This window comes from Sciurus carolinensis, chromosome 4 (assembly GCF_902686445.1).
Source record: "Sciurus carolinensis chromosome 4, mSciCar1.2, whole genome shotgun sequence".
NCBI classification, from domain to species: Eukaryota; Metazoa; Chordata; class Mammalia; order Rodentia; family Sciuridae; genus Sciurus; species Sciurus carolinensis.
In genome coordinates this window covers 135,607,297-135,625,853 of record NC_062216.1, presented here as the reverse complement: position 1 = coordinate 135,625,853, position 18,557 = coordinate 135,607,297, and the positions used below count along the sequence as shown (strand labels likewise).

The 18,557-nt window shown below is 36.0% G+C and overlaps 1 protein-coding gene across 1 annotated transcript in view; it reads right to left on the bottom strand.

The window, feature by feature from the left end:
• Nav3 (neuron navigator 3) overlaps positions 1 to 18,557 on the bottom strand; it is a 707,491-nt gene that overhangs the window by 576,788 nt on the left and 112,146 nt on the right. Inside the window, exon 2 of the mRNA XM_047549063.1 lies at positions 4,538 to 4,943. Within this exon, the coding sequence (XP_047405019.1) occupies positions 4,538 to 4,609 (72 nt within the window). The 5' untranslated portion in view covers positions 4,610 to 4,943. The remainder of the gene's footprint in view (positions 1 to 4,537; positions 4,944 to 18,557) is intronic.

Genomic DNA, 18,557 nt, shown 5'->3' with positions numbered 1-18,557 from the left:
TCTGAATTGTAAACTGCTGCAATTAGATTGACAGTAAAACCTACTAAGCTGTCCATTTCAGTTCAAGGTCACCACTAATGATAGAGTAGTGACATTTGTATCTAATGGGCTTTCACCATTCCAGGGTTTTGCAGAAATAATCCCACAAAGCCATAAAAATTAATGGAAAGCAATGTACCCACATCCTGGGCATCAACATGCAAACACGGTCAAAAAGGTAAAGTTTCCAAAATAAAACAACTCATTACAGGCATTCAAGAATTTTGAGATGCCCTGATAACTTTTCCACCTGGGCCATTGCAGAAGCTAAAAGTCAGGAGCAGGATTACAGAGCAATATGAACCAAAAGTTCTGCTGATGAAAATAACAAAAATCAAAAAGGCAAGTGAATTCCACCTAGCCCTACACTAATCCAAGGTGATATGAAATTCCTAGAAGTATTCTCTTTAACTCCAACAAGACCCCCACTTCTTTGGTTTATCACAGTGAAGAGTACTTTAGATATAACTTATGGATATGATACCTTGTAATTTTCAAGTATGTTCTCCTCTGTTCAGACTTGAAAAACTGATGAAACGCTATTTAAAAGAAACCCCAATGCATATATATACCACAGTTTCTTTATCCATTCATCTGTTAAAGGGCATCGAGGTTGATTCCACAGTCTAGCTATTGTGAAGTGAGCTGCTATAAACATCGATGTGATTGTGTCACTGTAGTATGTTAATTTTAAGTTCTTTGGGTATAAACCGAGCAGTGGGATAACTGGGTCAAAATGTGAGTCCATTCCAAATTTTCTGAGGAATCTCCACACTGCTTTCCAGAGTGGCTGCACCAATTTGCAACTCCACCAGTAATGTAAAAGTGTGCCTTTTCCCCATATCCACACCAACATCTCTTATCATTTGTGTTCTTGATAATAGTCATTCTAATTGGAATAAGATGAAATCTTAGAGTTGTTTTAATTTGCATTTCTCTAGTTACTAGAGATGTTGAACACTTTTTCATATATTTATTAATCACCTGCATATATCTTCTTCTGTAAAGTGTCTGTGGTATATATACACAATGGAATATTATTCAGCCATTAAGAAGAATAATATTATGGCATTTGCAAATAAATGAATGGAATTGGAGGCTATCATGCTAAGTGAAATAAGCCAATCCCAAAAAAACCAAAGGTCAAATGTTTTCCCTGATAAGTGGATGATGATATATAATGGAGGTGGGGGAGTGAGAGAAGAATGGAGGAACTTTAGATTATGTAGAGGGAAATGAGAGGGAGGGGGTTATGAAAAATGGTGTAATGAGACAGACATCATTACTCTATATACATGTATGATTACATGAATGGTATGAATCTGTATCATGTACAACCAAAGAAACAAAATCATGTGCCCTATTTGTGTACAATGAATCAAAATGCAGTCTGTAAAAATTTAAAAAGAAAGCAAATTGAAAAAAAAAAAAAGAAACTCCAAAAGTCACAAACTTTTGTGCACTTCAGTTTTGAATTATGACATATATGTTCTTGAGGAACTGATATAAACAGGACTAAAACTCTTAAGTTAGTTAAAGCAGGTTTTATCTTTGTAGGAAGATATTTTATTGATAAACTAGAAGGAACCAAGCATGTCCCTGGCATGTAGTAATGCTCCATAAACCACCAATTCCCTTACATTTACCTACTAACCAGCAGAACCCATACTCACAGCCTTACAAGTTTGGTATTCTAGAAGTCTCTACTTAACAGTGAGTATAATAAGCACAACTGCACATATTCTGTTATTAAAAACAAAAGCCAGTGGGCTATGCATAAACTGAACAAGAATTCAGTTGTGCAGTGTTTGAAAGAGTAGCTACATTAAATCCAGTTCAGCAAATGTAACTTAGAATATCTAACATATGCCAAACACCAGGAAAATAAGATACTTTTTTTTTTCCAATAGGGGAACACCTTCACCTCTCTGCCTGAAGACATAAGTTAGGATAAATGCATTTTTATTTAACACTGTGGAACACTGTGCATGTTAAATTAATTCATCATGGAGGACTGTAAACACCCGAAGTAATTGCAGCAATGATTTTATAATCTCTACTATGGTAGCAGGACTATAGCCAGAGTTTAGTCTATAAACATTTACAATGCTACATTTCATCTCTTCCTTTAATACAAACTCACAAAAGAGTCACTGAGACTAGATGTACCTACTGCCATTTAACAAATATGAATTTTAAATCTCTCCCCACCTCCCATACATATCTGAGTGTCTGGCTTCTTTGCAGATCTTACATACCAATGCTCCTCTGGTAATGACACATCAATGGGGTAGGCTGAGGTGTCATTAGAAGCCCATTTCCAGAGCATCAGACTAGTGCAGCAGGGCATGCCTGTCACCCTAGCTACTAGGGAGGAGGAGGCTAAAGGCCAGCCAGCAACTTAGTGAGGCACTCTCAAAAAATAAATAGGAGTGGTGATGTTGCTCAGTGGTGGAGCGCCCCTGGGTGGGGTTCAATTCCTCCTACTGAGAACACAAAACAAAAACAAAAAAGAAACTCATTTTCACTCCTGGTTCTGCTCACTGGAAATGTTCATCCCTCCCCCATCTTCTACCGACTAGAAGGTAAGGCTACAGTGGGAAGGGAATCCTCTTCTTTCATTTTCCCAGAGAATTATGGGTCTCCATTTTTTTTTTTTTTCCTAAATTGTTACTCTCAGTACATTATTTATAATCTGAACAGTCCTTTGTGAGTTGGCCTGGGAAACTACACATTATACAGACCATTGTTTAAAGTTGCACATAAGACATTTAGAGAAAAATGTTAAGAATTCATTTCATTCTTCATCTAGCAATCCCTCTTCTCTGGGCAGAATATAAGTTTTAATCAGGAAATGAAAAGACAGCACGACCTGCAGAGCTACTTCTTTTTCCTCTCAGTAAAGCAGTCAATAACTAAAATTATACCTTTTTAAATATTAATTACTTCCCTATTCTTCTACCTCCCTCTAAACCCACCCAATATAGTAGTCAAATTACCATCAGATTGAGGATATTTTTAAAATGTAAATACATAAAATGATTAAATGGCTCTCTAGAGTTAAGAAACTTCAGAGCATGCTTTTAGATTGAACTTTACCTGGCCACCTCTTCTGAGTTAACACCCTACTGTAATCAGGAAGGAAAAAGGAAAAAAAAAAAAAAAAAAAAAACTGACCATTTATAGTATCAACAACATTCTCAGTAATCCATTTATTTGTGCAGAAATTTACATCCACACTGAAGTGAAAACTGACTCCAGGCAGCCTGAATTTTAAAGTATTTAGTATTTTCTAAGATTTATTTTTATTGCAGGTAAGTCCAATGAAGAACCAGATGGAGCATAACGAAGCCATCCATTTCTGTCTCTAATAATTGCAAAGGGATTCACTGTAGCTCCATCCTCATAGGATTGATCAAACTAGCCCCCCCCCCCGAAATTACTAAGCTATTGACTCAGCATAGCCTCTTTTAAACTTCTTACCTCCAAAATTATCAAAGAGCTAGTTGTCTTCTGGGATATGCAAAGTGACTAATAATAAATAAAATGTCTAATTATATATGTAAACGTAAACATTAATCATTCCCCTTTGATCCATGACTACTTAAAATTTCTTTTTGCTATCTCATTATCCCTTGCTGTCAGCAACTTACACTGGGTCCTCATACTCTTCTCCTGTACTAATGGTCTATAAGTACATCCCACAGGATCACGTATTTCACTAAGAGTGGGGGCTCTCTCACTGGGGCACCAACTTGAACCTTCTACTAAGTGCTCTCTAGGTGGTTCTCAACAATGCAGTGCCTTCGCAAGTGAGAATTTCTAAAAAGGGAGGAAAATGAGGTGTTACCCTCAGTGTTCAATTCCCAGTTTCTTAGTCTGAAGCTCATGCAATCTTGTGTTTTAAAAAATACTAGCACACTCCTTTCTTGGTATTTTCCATTAGGTCTTTGACATTGCACAGGAAGAATGAAAACAAAAGTCACAGTAGCCTCACTTTCCAGGTCAGTTATAAAAGTGAGAAGGCCCACGTTGATATGCCCCAAGGACAAGAAAGTGGAGAATTTCAAAGGTCACCAATACCCTGTATTGGCAGTAATGCAGGTGTTATTGTATTTTCTTGTTTTCTTTTGTTTTGTTTAGGAGAGTCTGAACTTGCTCAAAACCTCCAAGGATGCTTGAGACTTATGCTTCACTCAAGACCTCAGAGAATAGATAGTATCAATCAGGTCAGCAGATCACAAGCATAAGTCAGGGGTGAGAGAACACAGTGTAATCCTTGCCAATCCATGAGAGGAACATGTTCAAAAGACTCTAGAAGCAAAATCACTCAATGATAATGAAATCCAGACCCACAACAACACTTGGCTACCCAGCAGGAATAATTTCCATGAAATAGTATGCTATTTTATCTCAAAGCACATTCACTTTCAATTTATAAAATTCTCTTTAAGCATAAACAAAAAGGACCAGGCAAATGAAAATGTATTTGTATTACCTTTTTCTGGTCTTCTAGCTTGTGACTCACTGGATTCTTCCCATGTCTGCTCATTTCTGAAGATAAATCCATCACATTGGGTTCTTGCCCTTCAAAATGGAATCTCTTCAAAACAGCAGCAAACTAATCCAAGATGCAATCACCAGGAAAACACTGGCACACATTTCCCATCACACACCATCTCCAAACTTCACCGACTCCAAGGAATGATTAAAAAATCCATTGATTGAATGAAAAATATAAAGTTTGCAATTTACTCCCAGGACCTTCCAAATTAGCATATCGTTTTTAAATGATGATGTCTCACAAGTGAAATATTCACCCAGGAATTTTAACTCCAACTGCTATCTTCTTCTTTCTTCACAGTTTCCCATTTTAGTAAAAAAATTACAGAGTTCCTATAAACCTGTGATTTAAAAAAAAAAATAGGTACAGTTAAATCTCTCATACCATTTATAATTAATGAAATACATTATTACTGAAATTTATAAGCTAGAAAAAGTCTTAAACATGACTAATATTCATATTTAAAATAATAGCAATTGAAATTCTTTATTCTTTAGGCCAAGGCATTTAGAATACCAATTATTTGGTATTTTTAACAAAAGTGACTATTAAAACCAGGGATCCACATCACACTGAAGTAGAAAGAAAGGGGGAATTTACACACCTAAATTTACCACTGCTGTGCCACTTACTAATCTCAGAAATCATGGAACCAAGAGTTTTAGTGGAGATCCCAACATAACAAGAAATGATACTAGATACTTTGATACTTTTCATAAGCAATTTTATTTCAACTTCAAAATGAATCCACACAATTTTTTTATCACTGCATTCTAAGATGAGGAAATTTCCACAAGTAAATTTTTGCAAGTCAAGTAAGTAATTAGTAACAGAACTAAAATTAGAATTCTGATCACCTTGATTCCAAAACCCACTCCTTGTCCTAGAGGTATTCTTCTCAACTCATATTAAGTATTTTGTCCACATACTGTAAGTTTGTCCAATACTTTGCTGGGTTACATTTACACATGAACAAGGCTTCACCTTCAAATGGTCATAAAGTTCAGTGGTTTCCAAACCCAGTTAGAAACAAAAACATCTAAGAACAGTAACCTTAAATATATAGATTTCTGGGCCCCAACCTACTAGTTTAAAAGCCACAGGATAGTGCTTAGGCAACTATATATATTTTTTCATTTCTTCCAGATACTTGTGATTAGTTGATTAGTTGAAATGGATTTACCCAGGAGGCTTCCCAACTACAGATTCTTGTGCTTCAGCCAGAGACTATACTTTGACCCTGCTCAGTATATAAATTCACTATACATAATTGGCCAACCTCTGCTTGAATACATTGAAAAAGAGGAAAATCACTGTTTCATAAGGCAGCCCTTTTCCTACTGAGGAAGTTCTGGTCTTTACATAGTTCTTCCTAATTCAGACACAAAGTTTGCATTCCTATACTTCTGCCCTTTTGTTATTATTCATAATCTTTGTAGTCATCAATGTACACAAAATATGTCCAATTTCACTTTCATATGATAGTCCTTCAGGTATCACTGCTAGCACCTTCAAAATTTCTCCACCACCCTGGTCACTTTTTGCAGATGAGGTTGCACTAAGTGTACGACCCATAAACACAAGGGATGATCACAGCCTGCTCCCTTTAAGTATCCACGACCAAGTCCCACAACACATGTCTGTCAAGGCACAAGACTAATGAAAAAGTAGACAGAGTTTGAAAATCAGCTTCTAAACTCCCTCTCCATGCACTGTTTCCATCTGGTATCCTTTTGTTGACCCTTGCTCCCTCTTCAATTGCTCTGCTCTGCCATTAGATATTTTAGCTTGTACACTACTATGAATGTTACTGGAACACAAAGCAACATGAAAAAGGCTTGCATCTAAGAGAGAATGTGGCCACTGTGAGAAGTGGAAAGAAATCCAATGAGCAGGCACTGAGAACTTTTAAGAAGGCATGAGCATAACAAGGTTTGTGACTGAAAGTTCAACCTAACTTCCTTGAAAACAGGAAGCATCTTAGTTTGTGGCAGAATAATCTTAGAGGTATTATTAGAGCAATCAAAGAAACACACAATAGTACTCTGAACTAGCACAGGAGCTGACAGGACTGAAAGAATCACAAAACCCAATGATATATTCTTTAAAAGGTAGAGTTGACAGAATTGGTTGATTGAATATGTGTGCATGGCTTATGGGTGTATGAACATATAAATGACATCATTACCTAAGATAGAAAACTCATGAGTAAAGCACTTTGGATAAGAAAAATTAAAGATTTTGTAAAACAGAAATTCTTGCTAAGATTTAGAAGTATTATAAGAAAATCACAAACTGAACTCACCAATGGACATAGATGCAAAAATCCTAGACAAACATTAGCAAACTGAATCGGCAATTTAGAAAATGAATAACACATCAATTCCAGGTTGATATTATCCCAGGAATAAAAGACTGGTTGAAGATTTCAAAATAAATCAGCATAGTCCATCACATTAATGAAATAAGGAAGAAAAATTCTATACTCATCTCTAATGGTACAGAAATATAATTCAATAAATTAAACATTGACTCATGACCAAAATATTATCTTAACAAATGAAGAATAAGAGGACATTTTAATGATCTTCCTTTATCTTAACAAATATATTCACAAAAATATAAACATCATATATATTGGTAAATAATTTAAAACTTTCCTCTTGATCAGGAACGATACAAGAGTGTCTACTATAAAATGAATTCTATTCAATGCTGTACTGAAAGTCTTAATCATGGTGTGAGATGAAAACATATGAGGGTGGGGGAGAAGGGGAGATAGATTAAGGGAGGCAGGAAAGCAGTGGAAAGAAAGAAATAAAACAGTGTATGCAAATGTTATGATGATCTATACAGAAGACGTTAAAAATGAAAAGATAAGTTACTAAGATTAATGCATGAACTCTGCAAATTGCCTGAGTAAGTTTATATATAAAATACTTTCTATTCCCTCAAAACAACAAACATTTAGAAAATCAAACTTTAAAAAGATATAATTTACAATAAAAATATCAAATACCCTGGAAAAAAATCTCATGAAAGATGGTAACAGCTTTGTAATAAGACAATAAAAGACCAAAAGAAAATAGATACTTGAATAAATAGAGAGCTCTATTTTGATAAATTAGAAGATTCCATACTCTGGAGATGATAATCCAAGCCTGAAATATTCATAGCTTCAATGCATTGTCAATTGGAATCTCTCCAGTTTTCTCTAATTTGAGAAGGTGCTTCTAAAAGGTAATATACGGAAATGCAAAAGATCAAGATCATACAAGATCAAGCCAAAGCTATTTGTTCCACCAGATGTTAAGACAGTTCTGTAATTTGACAAATAAAATGGTGCAATACCAATGCACTGGTAGACAAATCCAACAATGGAATACAGTACCCACCCATCCCCCCACACACACAAATCAGACTTGAACAAATACATAGCCACTGGATGTATGACAAGGTGGAACTGCAAAGCCATGGGAAAGTCCTCAGCAAAGAGTTCTGAGTGATTTGACAGTCCATATGGAACAAAGGTTGAGCTCCATCTCAACTTCACACCAAGGATCCATTCCAGGAGGACAGCCCATCTAACTGTGACCAAACATAAAGACCCTGGGAGAATGCCTTCAGATCTCAGGGTAGAAAGATATCTTCAACAGGAGTCCAGAAGCACTGAACATGAAGAAAACATGATGAACACAATTAACCTCAGAACTGTGTCAGAGGACACCAGTAGGAGAATGTAACTGTAACCCACATAGGAAAAGTAACATGTTATACATTTTTACCTGTACTTTTTAAAAATCATGTTGTACATGGAAAAATCAGTAAGAAAAAGACTGACAAGAGGACAAAAACATGTGAATACACACTTCAAAAAATAATATGCTAAAGAATGGAGGAAGGATGGACTACATAGAGGAAAAAGAGGGGTGGGAGGGTGGGGGGAAGGAAAAATAACAGAATGAATCAAACATCATTACCCTAAGTAAATGTATGATTACACAAATGGTACGCCTCTACTTCATGTACAACCAGAGAAACACGTTGTACCCCATTTGTTTACAATAAAGAAAAGAAAAGAAAAAATAATAATAATACTCTCGATGATGAACATGGTAACAGTTGCCATGGTTTATGGAAGGGTGAGTGGTGTCCAAAAGGGACAGCACAGGGAGCTGCAGTAACAGAGCACCACTGCATCTTGACTGGTGCATTGAATCTGCGCTGTTGCCACCCGCAGCAACAATCCCGCGGTAATTTATCGGAGGTGGACTGGAACTGAATTACTTCTATTTTCTTTATCTGGGCTACTTCCTTGCTCATTTGCTTGTTCTACTAATTTATAGAGGAAAAGAGGCTTTGCTTACTTTTAGTTTTAGAGGAAGAGAGGCTTTGAGAGGAAGAAAGATTTTGCTTAGAGGAAGAGAGACTTTGCTTAGAGGAAGAAAGACTGCTTAATTTTAGAAGTGCTACTCTTTCAGAGAGGCTATGCTTATCAAAGGTCTACTGCTTCTTCTTAGAGGTGCGTCCTGCATCCTGCATCCTAAAGGTGCGTACTAGAGGTGTGTGCTATCAGAGGTGCTTTCTATCAGAGGTGCTTCTTAGTAGCGTGTCCTGTGACCTGCAACCCGCGATCTAGAGGTGTGTTCTTAGTCCTGCGTTCTGCGGACTGCAACCTTCATTCTGCGATCTGCGATCTTCACTCTGCCAACTCCTCCCAGGTGAACAGAATGTCTTATATACCCTAAGGAAGTCAATCAGCTTAGGATTATGTAGCACAGTTGGAGCATGCGCCATGGTACCAATCAAGAAAGAATGGGGAACATCTGTTGACCACTAGCACAGAGGAGACATCAACTAATCAGGCAAAAGTAGATCACGCCGTGTTAACACTAATTATGCGCCACCTCTTGGCTCAACGCTAGCTGCCATCTTAGGGCCACTTAAACATGTCTCTGCACTGTGCATGTGGCAAAATCACCCAACACACATGCACACACGCACACACGAGTGCACATAAAACTGGGGCAAATTGAGTATGCATGTTCTGTAGACTGTATCTTCACCAGCCTCCTAGCTTTGATATGTACAACTTTTATGAAAGAGGTGAACATTGGAGAATATGGATACAGGTACACAGAACTTCCCCATACTATTTTTGCTGGCACTTCCTGCAACTTTAAAATTATTTAAAGATAAAAAGTGAGGGAAGGGAGATGGTCATACCAGTAAACACATGAGAAAGTGAACGTTCTCATTAGTATTAGGAGAATGCAAAGCAAATCCACATGGCCCAAACTGCTCATCCAACTAAGTACATTAAAAGAATGATAAGACCAGCTGTTGGCAAAGACCTGAAACCCACAAAAATATGCTTGTCAAGGTGTAAACTGGTACTATTTCAGAAAAATACTATTACATACTGAGTTTTAAAATATATACACTTTATGACCCAGCAACAATAATTCTAGGCATGTATTCTTCAAAAATACATGCATGTGTACATCAAGAGACACATACAAAAATGCTCTTTCAGAATGGCAAAACAAAAACAAAAGTCCATTAACATTTAGAATTACAAATGAACAAATAGCATATGCATACAACAGATAACAAAAAATAAACTATAGACATGTATCAACGTATATGTCTCTCACAAATATTAAGACTTTTAAAAAGCCCAAACCAAATGAACATATAGTGCATGGTTCTATTTATATAAAGTTCCAAATATTGGCAAAACTAGCCTATATGGTATTAGAAGTCAGGATGCTGGGTTACGTTTGGTGGAGGAGGGAAGGATATTTTGATTGAAATTTTATTGGAATCCTCCTTAAATTTTTTTTCTAACTTAGGTCGGTGTTAGCTTTGTAATAATTCACTGAGCCGTAGGTTTACATTCTGTGTTGTTTTCTCTATGTCTAAAATGTTTCAAAAATTAGTTAAGAAAAAATTCAGATACATCTAAGTCTTTAATATTCCCATGAATGGTCTTTCCAATAAACAACAACGAAATACACATACGTTTTGGATAATGAAACTTGTTACTAGTGGGCAGTGTTCTTTTTCAGGGATGGATCAGTCATTTGATTATAGCATAGAATTTTGCTTGAACACAATGTCACACTCTTCATTAGCAAGCTCTGTCAAATGTCAGAAAATGCATTTATCTCCTAACTTCCCAAATATCTCCCACTTTCTTTATAAGTACTGAGGGATTACTGTCCATCAACCACACCTTTTATACACATTTCTTTATAAAAGTCTGAAAAATATTTCCAGCATGCATCATTAATACTCTAATTTATTCACGATTACCCACTGGTAACACAATCCCTACAAGTGCAAAAAGACATAAGACACATAATACTTAATGCCTAACATAGGCTCAGCATAGTGATAGTGCAGGTTCAAAAGAGTCAAATTTAAAATCCCAGCCCTTATCCTTACAAATCATATAGTCCAGTGGGGAGTCCAACATAACTGAAACTAAGGAGCACCAACTACTCTTTTCAATTTTGTCCAGCATCACAGCCTTAGAATACCAAAGATGATTTAACAACGATGGTAACAGGCAATTTCTTATGGACTTAACAAATGAATTATGCATATAACATTAATTTCCATGCCATTTTATTCATTTTAAATTAAGAATCAGCTGACTTGTTTTTACTTTTGCAGGAAAAAATGAGATAAAACTATAAACAACAGGAAAAATTTACATATATATAAAAATTTATATATGTATATATAAAGATTTTTAAAAGTGTTTTCTCTTATGAAGGTAATAGTTAACATGTCATATTTATTCTCTGTCACTCTTATCCATTAAAATGCAGTGGTTGGGTCTGGTAGTAAAATTTCATCACTTTTATGCAGAATATAGTTTTATATTTCTATAGCTTAAAAGCAGCTTTTTATATTGTTCAGATTCATCTAAGAGTCCATCGTTCAGACTAAGGATAAAAATGATTTTTAAAAGTTGGATTTTGAAATGACTTTTCAAGATTACTTTTGTGAGTGATTGCCATCTATGCTACTTCCCAACTCAGCCTCTGATGGGACCACTAGAGAGATAGATGAATACTCCTTACAGTCAGGGGACATAGAGACCTAGTCTCTGGGCAAGGTGAGGCAGCCCTTGGCCACAGTAGAGTAACACATCTGAAAAATAAATCGTGGTCCTCTGTGATCCTAGATCAAAGATATGCATATCTCACAGACAAGATATGGAATATGAGGTAAGAGTGTCTGATTAAATTCATTTAGTAAAAGACATCTTGCTTAGAAGAGTAATTTTCAAAGCTAAGGGGCCTCCTGATCAATGCAGCTATAGGTACTACTGAAGGAGGACAGAGGAAAGATCAAAGATAGCTCAAGCAGACGCACTACTCAGGTCAAGGGAGGTGAGATCAGGGGGCCTCCAGGCAATCTCCAAAAATCTCAGACCATTAACCATGTGAATCTCCCCAAGCCTAGAACATGTCATCTTATAATAGTAAGTCCTCTGCACCTCTCCTCTCAACCCCATCTCCCCTAAAAGGCCCCAGTGAGGGGGAAAGATTTTTAATGAAAGTCCTTTTCAAAACAGCAGAAGCACGATGATGAAGTGCATTCATCCCCTCTCTTAATTTGGGTAAAGATGAAGCAAAATTTTAATAAAGATGTGTTCATAAATATATTGAAGTAAATGGCAAGTTCTGAATTGGAACTTCTTTCATGACCTACAGCAATCATAAGACTCATATTATCTAAAAGTAAACAAAACACTATTATATAAATACCCAATTTGTATCCAAAGATAGATAAGTAGGTAATTCTACAAAGAAGTTTAAAGCTACAGAAGAGAGGTTTGGAATCGAGATTTAGATTTGGAGTCATCAATCTAAAGATCATAAATTCACATAAATTGAGAAAAGCATAAGGATCCAAACTGTATTATATACTATTTGCAAAATTAGCTCTAAAAACACACACTTGATCATAGCACTTAACTGGAATTCATCAGTTGTTCCTTAAATAGTAGTACACACACATGCCAACAATTTCCTTTAAAACTGATAGGTTGTATAAAAATTGTCTCATTCTACCAAAAATGTATTTTTAGCTTAGAAAGGTCAGGGATTTCTTCTAAGCTTATTATTTGAGCCATACTCTTTTTAATTAAGTTGTCACATGTACAGAGTGCAAATATCTTTGTGTGTGTGTGTGTGTGAGAGAGAGAGAGGAGAGATTGATTCTGTGGATTGAACCTAAGACCTTCATGCAAGCTAACCAAGTGCTCTACCACAGAGCTACACATCCAGCCCAAAGTGCAAAAATATGTAGTGTAAAAATTCTCAAACTCCATGATCACTTATCTCCCTTTTGCATCAGAACGCCAAAGGTCACCACCACTATGTTCTAGCAACATAAATTGATTGTCCTTATTCTTGAAATTTCATGAAAGTAGAAATACATGTTTCTTCTATTTTAATTATGTACTTGTTCTTCTCTTTTTTCAATATTTAACCTGGAGTATTCATATAAAAAGAATATATGATACCATTTATATGAAGTTAAAGACACAAATTATCACTAAATATTATTTACAGATATAGGCAAATACCGTAAAGGGATAAAAAAGATGTATAAAATGATAAATTCTACAAGTCAGGAATAAGTTAAAGGGACTTACTATTATCATTTATTTGTTGGTTTTGTTTTCTTTTTTCTTTCATTGCTAATGCAAGGCTTTGCACAAGCTACACAAACTACCCCTGAACCACACACCTGAACCACCCCCTGTAAGTACTATTGTCATTTCAGGCAACCATTATATTACAGATCACTATCACCATGACAAGACCAAAAAAATCATTTAAGAAATATAAGGATAAGTAGGAAATATTGTACTGTTGACTATATAAGATGTTTGAGAAAATTTGTAGACAAATTACTTAGAAATAATAAGTGATGCTATTTTATTGTACACCAGCAAAACATATTCTTTAATCAATAATACAAAGAAAATGTAAATTTTAAAAATTTCACAAATAAGAGAAACACTGAATATAATGTCCTTAATGATAAAGCCAGAAAATTTTATAAGATAGTCACAGAGAGAAGTCTTTTTAGTCTTCATTTGGAAGGCATTAAAAGTACCTAAATGGAGAGATAAAATGTGTTCATTCCATGCTATAAAGGCATCAATTTCCTTATAGTTATATCATAAGTTCAATTAGATTCCAATCAAAATCTCAACATATAATATTTTACAGAAATTAAAAAGCTGATTATGAAATTTATATGAGGAATAAAGGAATGACTGAGACAATTATGAAAAATGTATGCATTCATAAATATTAAATTTATATAAAACAGTAATGTTTATGAGACCAGGGTACTAGCCAAAGAGAAAGGCAAAATATATTACTCAGGGAAAAAAACAACAATGAAAAAAAAAATCCACACAGAGACTACTGGTATGCGGTTCAGTAAGGAAAGAATTGACCATTTGATAAAAGTTTCTGGGACAACTGCTTGTGCATATAGGAAAAATCAATACTAACAGAAAAAGAAAGATTTCTCTAGAGAAGACATACAAAATACCAACTCTAATAAAAAGATAAAACTGACTCTATTCATCCATGCAACAGCGTCAGTGTATAAAAAGAAAGGAGAAAGTGCCCACACTGAAAACAAAAGTTTTACCAAAACAAAGAACCAAAATAAATGATTAAACAATTGGCACAAGAAACATGGGTGACAAATAAACACATAAAAAGCAATAATTAGGAATTACAACTTTTGGGGGTGGGTCGGGGTACTGGGGGTTGAACCCAGGGTCAATTAACCTCTGAGCCACATCTCCAGCATTTTTATTTTTTTCATTCTGAGACAAGGCCTCCCTAAGTTGCTAAAGCTGACTTTGAACTTGGGATCCTCCTTCCTTAGCCTTCCTTATAGGTGTATACCAACACATGTGGCCAGGAATTACAACATTTTTTAAAGGACACTAAGTCTTATTACAAAGGTTTATATAATACCAACAGCAAATGTTGGAAAAGGTGGAATATTAAAACTGTCATAAGCTGCTGGTGGCTATGTAACTGGTACAAGCAGTTTAGTAAATTATTGGGCAAAAGAAAAAAAAAGAGTTGAATTTCAGCATACCCTGCTATGTATTAATTGAATTCCTAGGAAGAAATCTGTACACATACACAAACAAAAAGAGAGAGAGAGAGAGAGAGAGAGAGAGAGAGAGAGAGAGAGAGAGAGAGAGACAAAGAGAGAAAGAGAATAATCAGCATGGTCTCCTTGACAGCAGTAAAACATAAGAAATATTCTAAATATCCCTGATTGAAAATGCAGTTTTGTAAATTGAGGCCCACATTTGCAAAACATCAGAGGAACAGGACTAGGTGGAAAGAAGCCCAAACCTCTTCATCAACTTCAGACCCCTGAGCTGAGTTCCTTCCTCACCCCTTCATCCAAGGAGTTGGAATCCGTCAAGTCAACCCCAGGAAATCTTTATGCTCCACCTGATTCAGCTGCACACAATTAAACAGAGCCTTGGTGCTATTGGTTGCCCCATAAATGCCCCCACTCACACAAATTTATCCCTGTTGGTCTGCATCAAAGTAAACCTAGCAAACAGAAAGTCAACACTAATGCAATACACAATTTCCTGGGTTAGCTTTCAGAAAATTGCAACCCAAGTTATGCAAGACAAAACAAGGTTTTCTTTTCTACACCAAGTATTCAAAAAAGATATTTTAAAATCTGCATTGTCTTGTGTTTCACAAACTAAGTTCTTGTAAAATTCCATCTTTCCCATTTGTGATACACAGGAGAAATAAAAACAGCGGGGGGAAAACATTATGTTACTTGCAACAGAGTGCTCTGCTTCATTTATGTAGCCTGGAAATGGTAGGTGCTTTGCCTTTATCAGATAAATTGGCTCTGAAGCCTACATTTAAAAGAACATACACTGCTTTTCAGCAGGAAGTTTGAACTTGATTAGTTCAAGATAAAAGGATGCAAGGAAGGCCGAATATCATTCTGAGCCAATAATTGTATATGCAATGGAGATGGAACAGTGTAAAACATTCATATTCTTAGGTACTAATGATTAGCAGAAAAAAAAAGCTCACATCTTTCAGCTAAATTTGTGTATTGCCTGAAAACTCAATGTAGTAATTCAATGCCAAGTGACAGGAAATTACAGTTTCCTGGTTGACATCAATTTGATCTTCAGTAATAGTTCTAAAATGGAGTTTCTGAGCTCTGAAGAGAGAGGGAAAGACACAGTCATTCCAATAACTCAGGTCACAACCCAGATGATAGAGCACACACAATGTGGATAAAATTATGATGTATGCTTCTAACATGCAGTGCCTTATTATGTGATTTTAATCAAACATTTTATTTGATCAGGTTCTTACATTTAGTCTGTACCTGGACTGAGCTACTTAGAGAATAGAGTCTCCCATTAGGGAGATTTGAAATACATGTCTGTTTCTTCTGGCAATAGCAAATAGACAATCCTTTTATCTAGGTATTCATGAAAGTATATATATTGAGAATTGTGAAGGTAAGAAAAGTTTTTAAGAATCAAGTTAAAAACAAACTGTTTTCTTGTCTCCGTGCTGGAGTGCTATCTACCTACTTCCTCCAAGATGAGGGCATTTTCACCTTTCTTGCCAGGGCTCCTGCCCCCATTATACATATCACTTGTCCCAAGTGTCCCAAGAGTTGCAACTGTTCATTGTCACCAGTATCCATTCTCCATTTATGCTCAAGGCTTTAGATGTATGTAGAGCATCAAAATGACCTAGTTTCTCAGTCTCTCTGTTTGAAAATTGTCCCCTGTGATGATACTGTAGCCAGTGGTATGCACATACTAATGACATGCTCCACTTTCAGATGACAATTTCAAAAGGAAATTGATTGCACAGCCATTTTATTCTCTCTTCCCACCTTCCCACTATATTGTGCTGGTAAGAAACTTCAACCATGTGACTAAGACAACACACTGGGGAATGACAGAGCAAGAAGATGGAAGGAACCTGGGTTCCTGGGTTGGAACTTCCCACCTGCTCTGGAACACTGATCTTTCTCTAAATTGTTATAAGCCTGAAAAGTTTCTAATTATATCATTCTCCATGTTACAGCAGATTTGCCTCTATCCTAAACAATACAGAAATCTTGGCCTGATAGTGAATGTGATAGACTGGATTGTTTTCAGAAAATCTCTCCCATTCCCTGTTCCCATGTGACCTGCTTTACCTAATAGAACCTGGGTGGATGGATGCAAGCAGAAGTTTTTAATTGGCTGCCCTCCTGTCTCCCCTGATCCTTCAGAAGAAGAGGAAGAGCATGCCTTGGATAGCCACTGGTCCTGAAGAGAAAGGAAATATATGGCAAAGATGTAAATCCAACCCACTGTGTCTCCAAATCCAACTGAAGCAGAGATGACCCATGCAGAAGAAAGGTACTTGTTCTTATAAGCTATAAGAAAGAAGATACAAGGGAAAAGTTAAGTGACATTATTGAAGCAAATCTAACAAATACTTAGAAGATAAAAGATCTAAAGATATATAGAAAAAAACTTTTTTTTTCCTCTTTGGTGATGGTACTGGGGATTAAACCCAGGGCCCCTCACATCCTAGGCAAGTGCTCTACCACTGAGTTACCTTCCCACCACAACGGAAACAATGGGATTTCATGAATTCACAATTGGAAGTTTTGAAAATGTCAAAACTTATCATGGTTTTAATTTTCTGATTTTCAAAATAAGATTGAAATTATAATCTCTAAGTATCTTTACAACCTTGATATTTCAAGGTTTTATACACTGATTTCTAAGTTATGCCACTTTCATAGCTAAGGCCCTTGGCCTTGACTTTGACCAGTGGACTCCAACCTAAATATACTGAAAAGAAGCACATTCTCAGCCCTCCCTGATGTCAGATCATAAGTCACAATTTGTTACCATTTCATAACTCACTATTTTCTATTAGCTAGTGTCTCTGGGTACAAGTTCAACACTGAGAAGTTCTATCTACAAAATATCAAAAATTCTATATTAAGTAGAGATTAAAAAGTCTAGCCAGAATATAAAAGTGTAGAATTTTTCTAGTAAAGAACCAATGGTATATTTTTGAAAAGAGAAATCAGAGAAACTAGCACTAGTTGGAAATCCACCCCCTTATGAAATAAGAATTGTAAAAGAATAGGAGGAAATAAGTCCTTTCGGGAAGAGTATTATTTTGTGTCCCATATAAACCTTGCTTTGTTCCCACTTTTATCTTGATATGGCAGAGTACTTTTGCATTTCACTATTCAGTTGTAGAAGAGACTATGGTGTATGTTCATCATAGCACTTTTCTCCTCCTGTGCCTCCAGAAAAATCACATGTTATCAGGAGGTAATGATGTTACTCAGGTCCAGTGAACATGAGAACCAGAAGTTTGGGTTCATCCACAGCATTCAGTGGTTAGTGTACCTGATGACTCTGGGAGAGTGCACTGGTTTTTAATGCATGCACACCATCTTTCTTCCTTTAATTATAAACATCTCAAATTTAAAAATATATATAAGCTGATAATTTCTCAATTGGAGATACTTTCCAGGCTCCCTTGCAGCTCAGTGTGACTACTTGATACACTTCTGATTAGTGGTACCCAAGCAGAACTCCTACTACCATCTTAGAGGAAATGAATATATGCTTTCCTGAATTTTCCCTACCCACTAGCTAGAGTTTAAATACTATGTCAAGAGCTGGAGCAGGCATCTTGGACCAGGACATGAGAGCCATACGTTGAGATGAACATGCCAATGAGATTGAATGAGCCTGAGTCCAGGAATGGTTCTATGAGCATGCCCATCACAGGTTCTCTTCAGACTACCACAAAAGAATGAGACATTCCAAAAGATTATGTTTGCCATATTAAGCTATATTGTGGAAAGG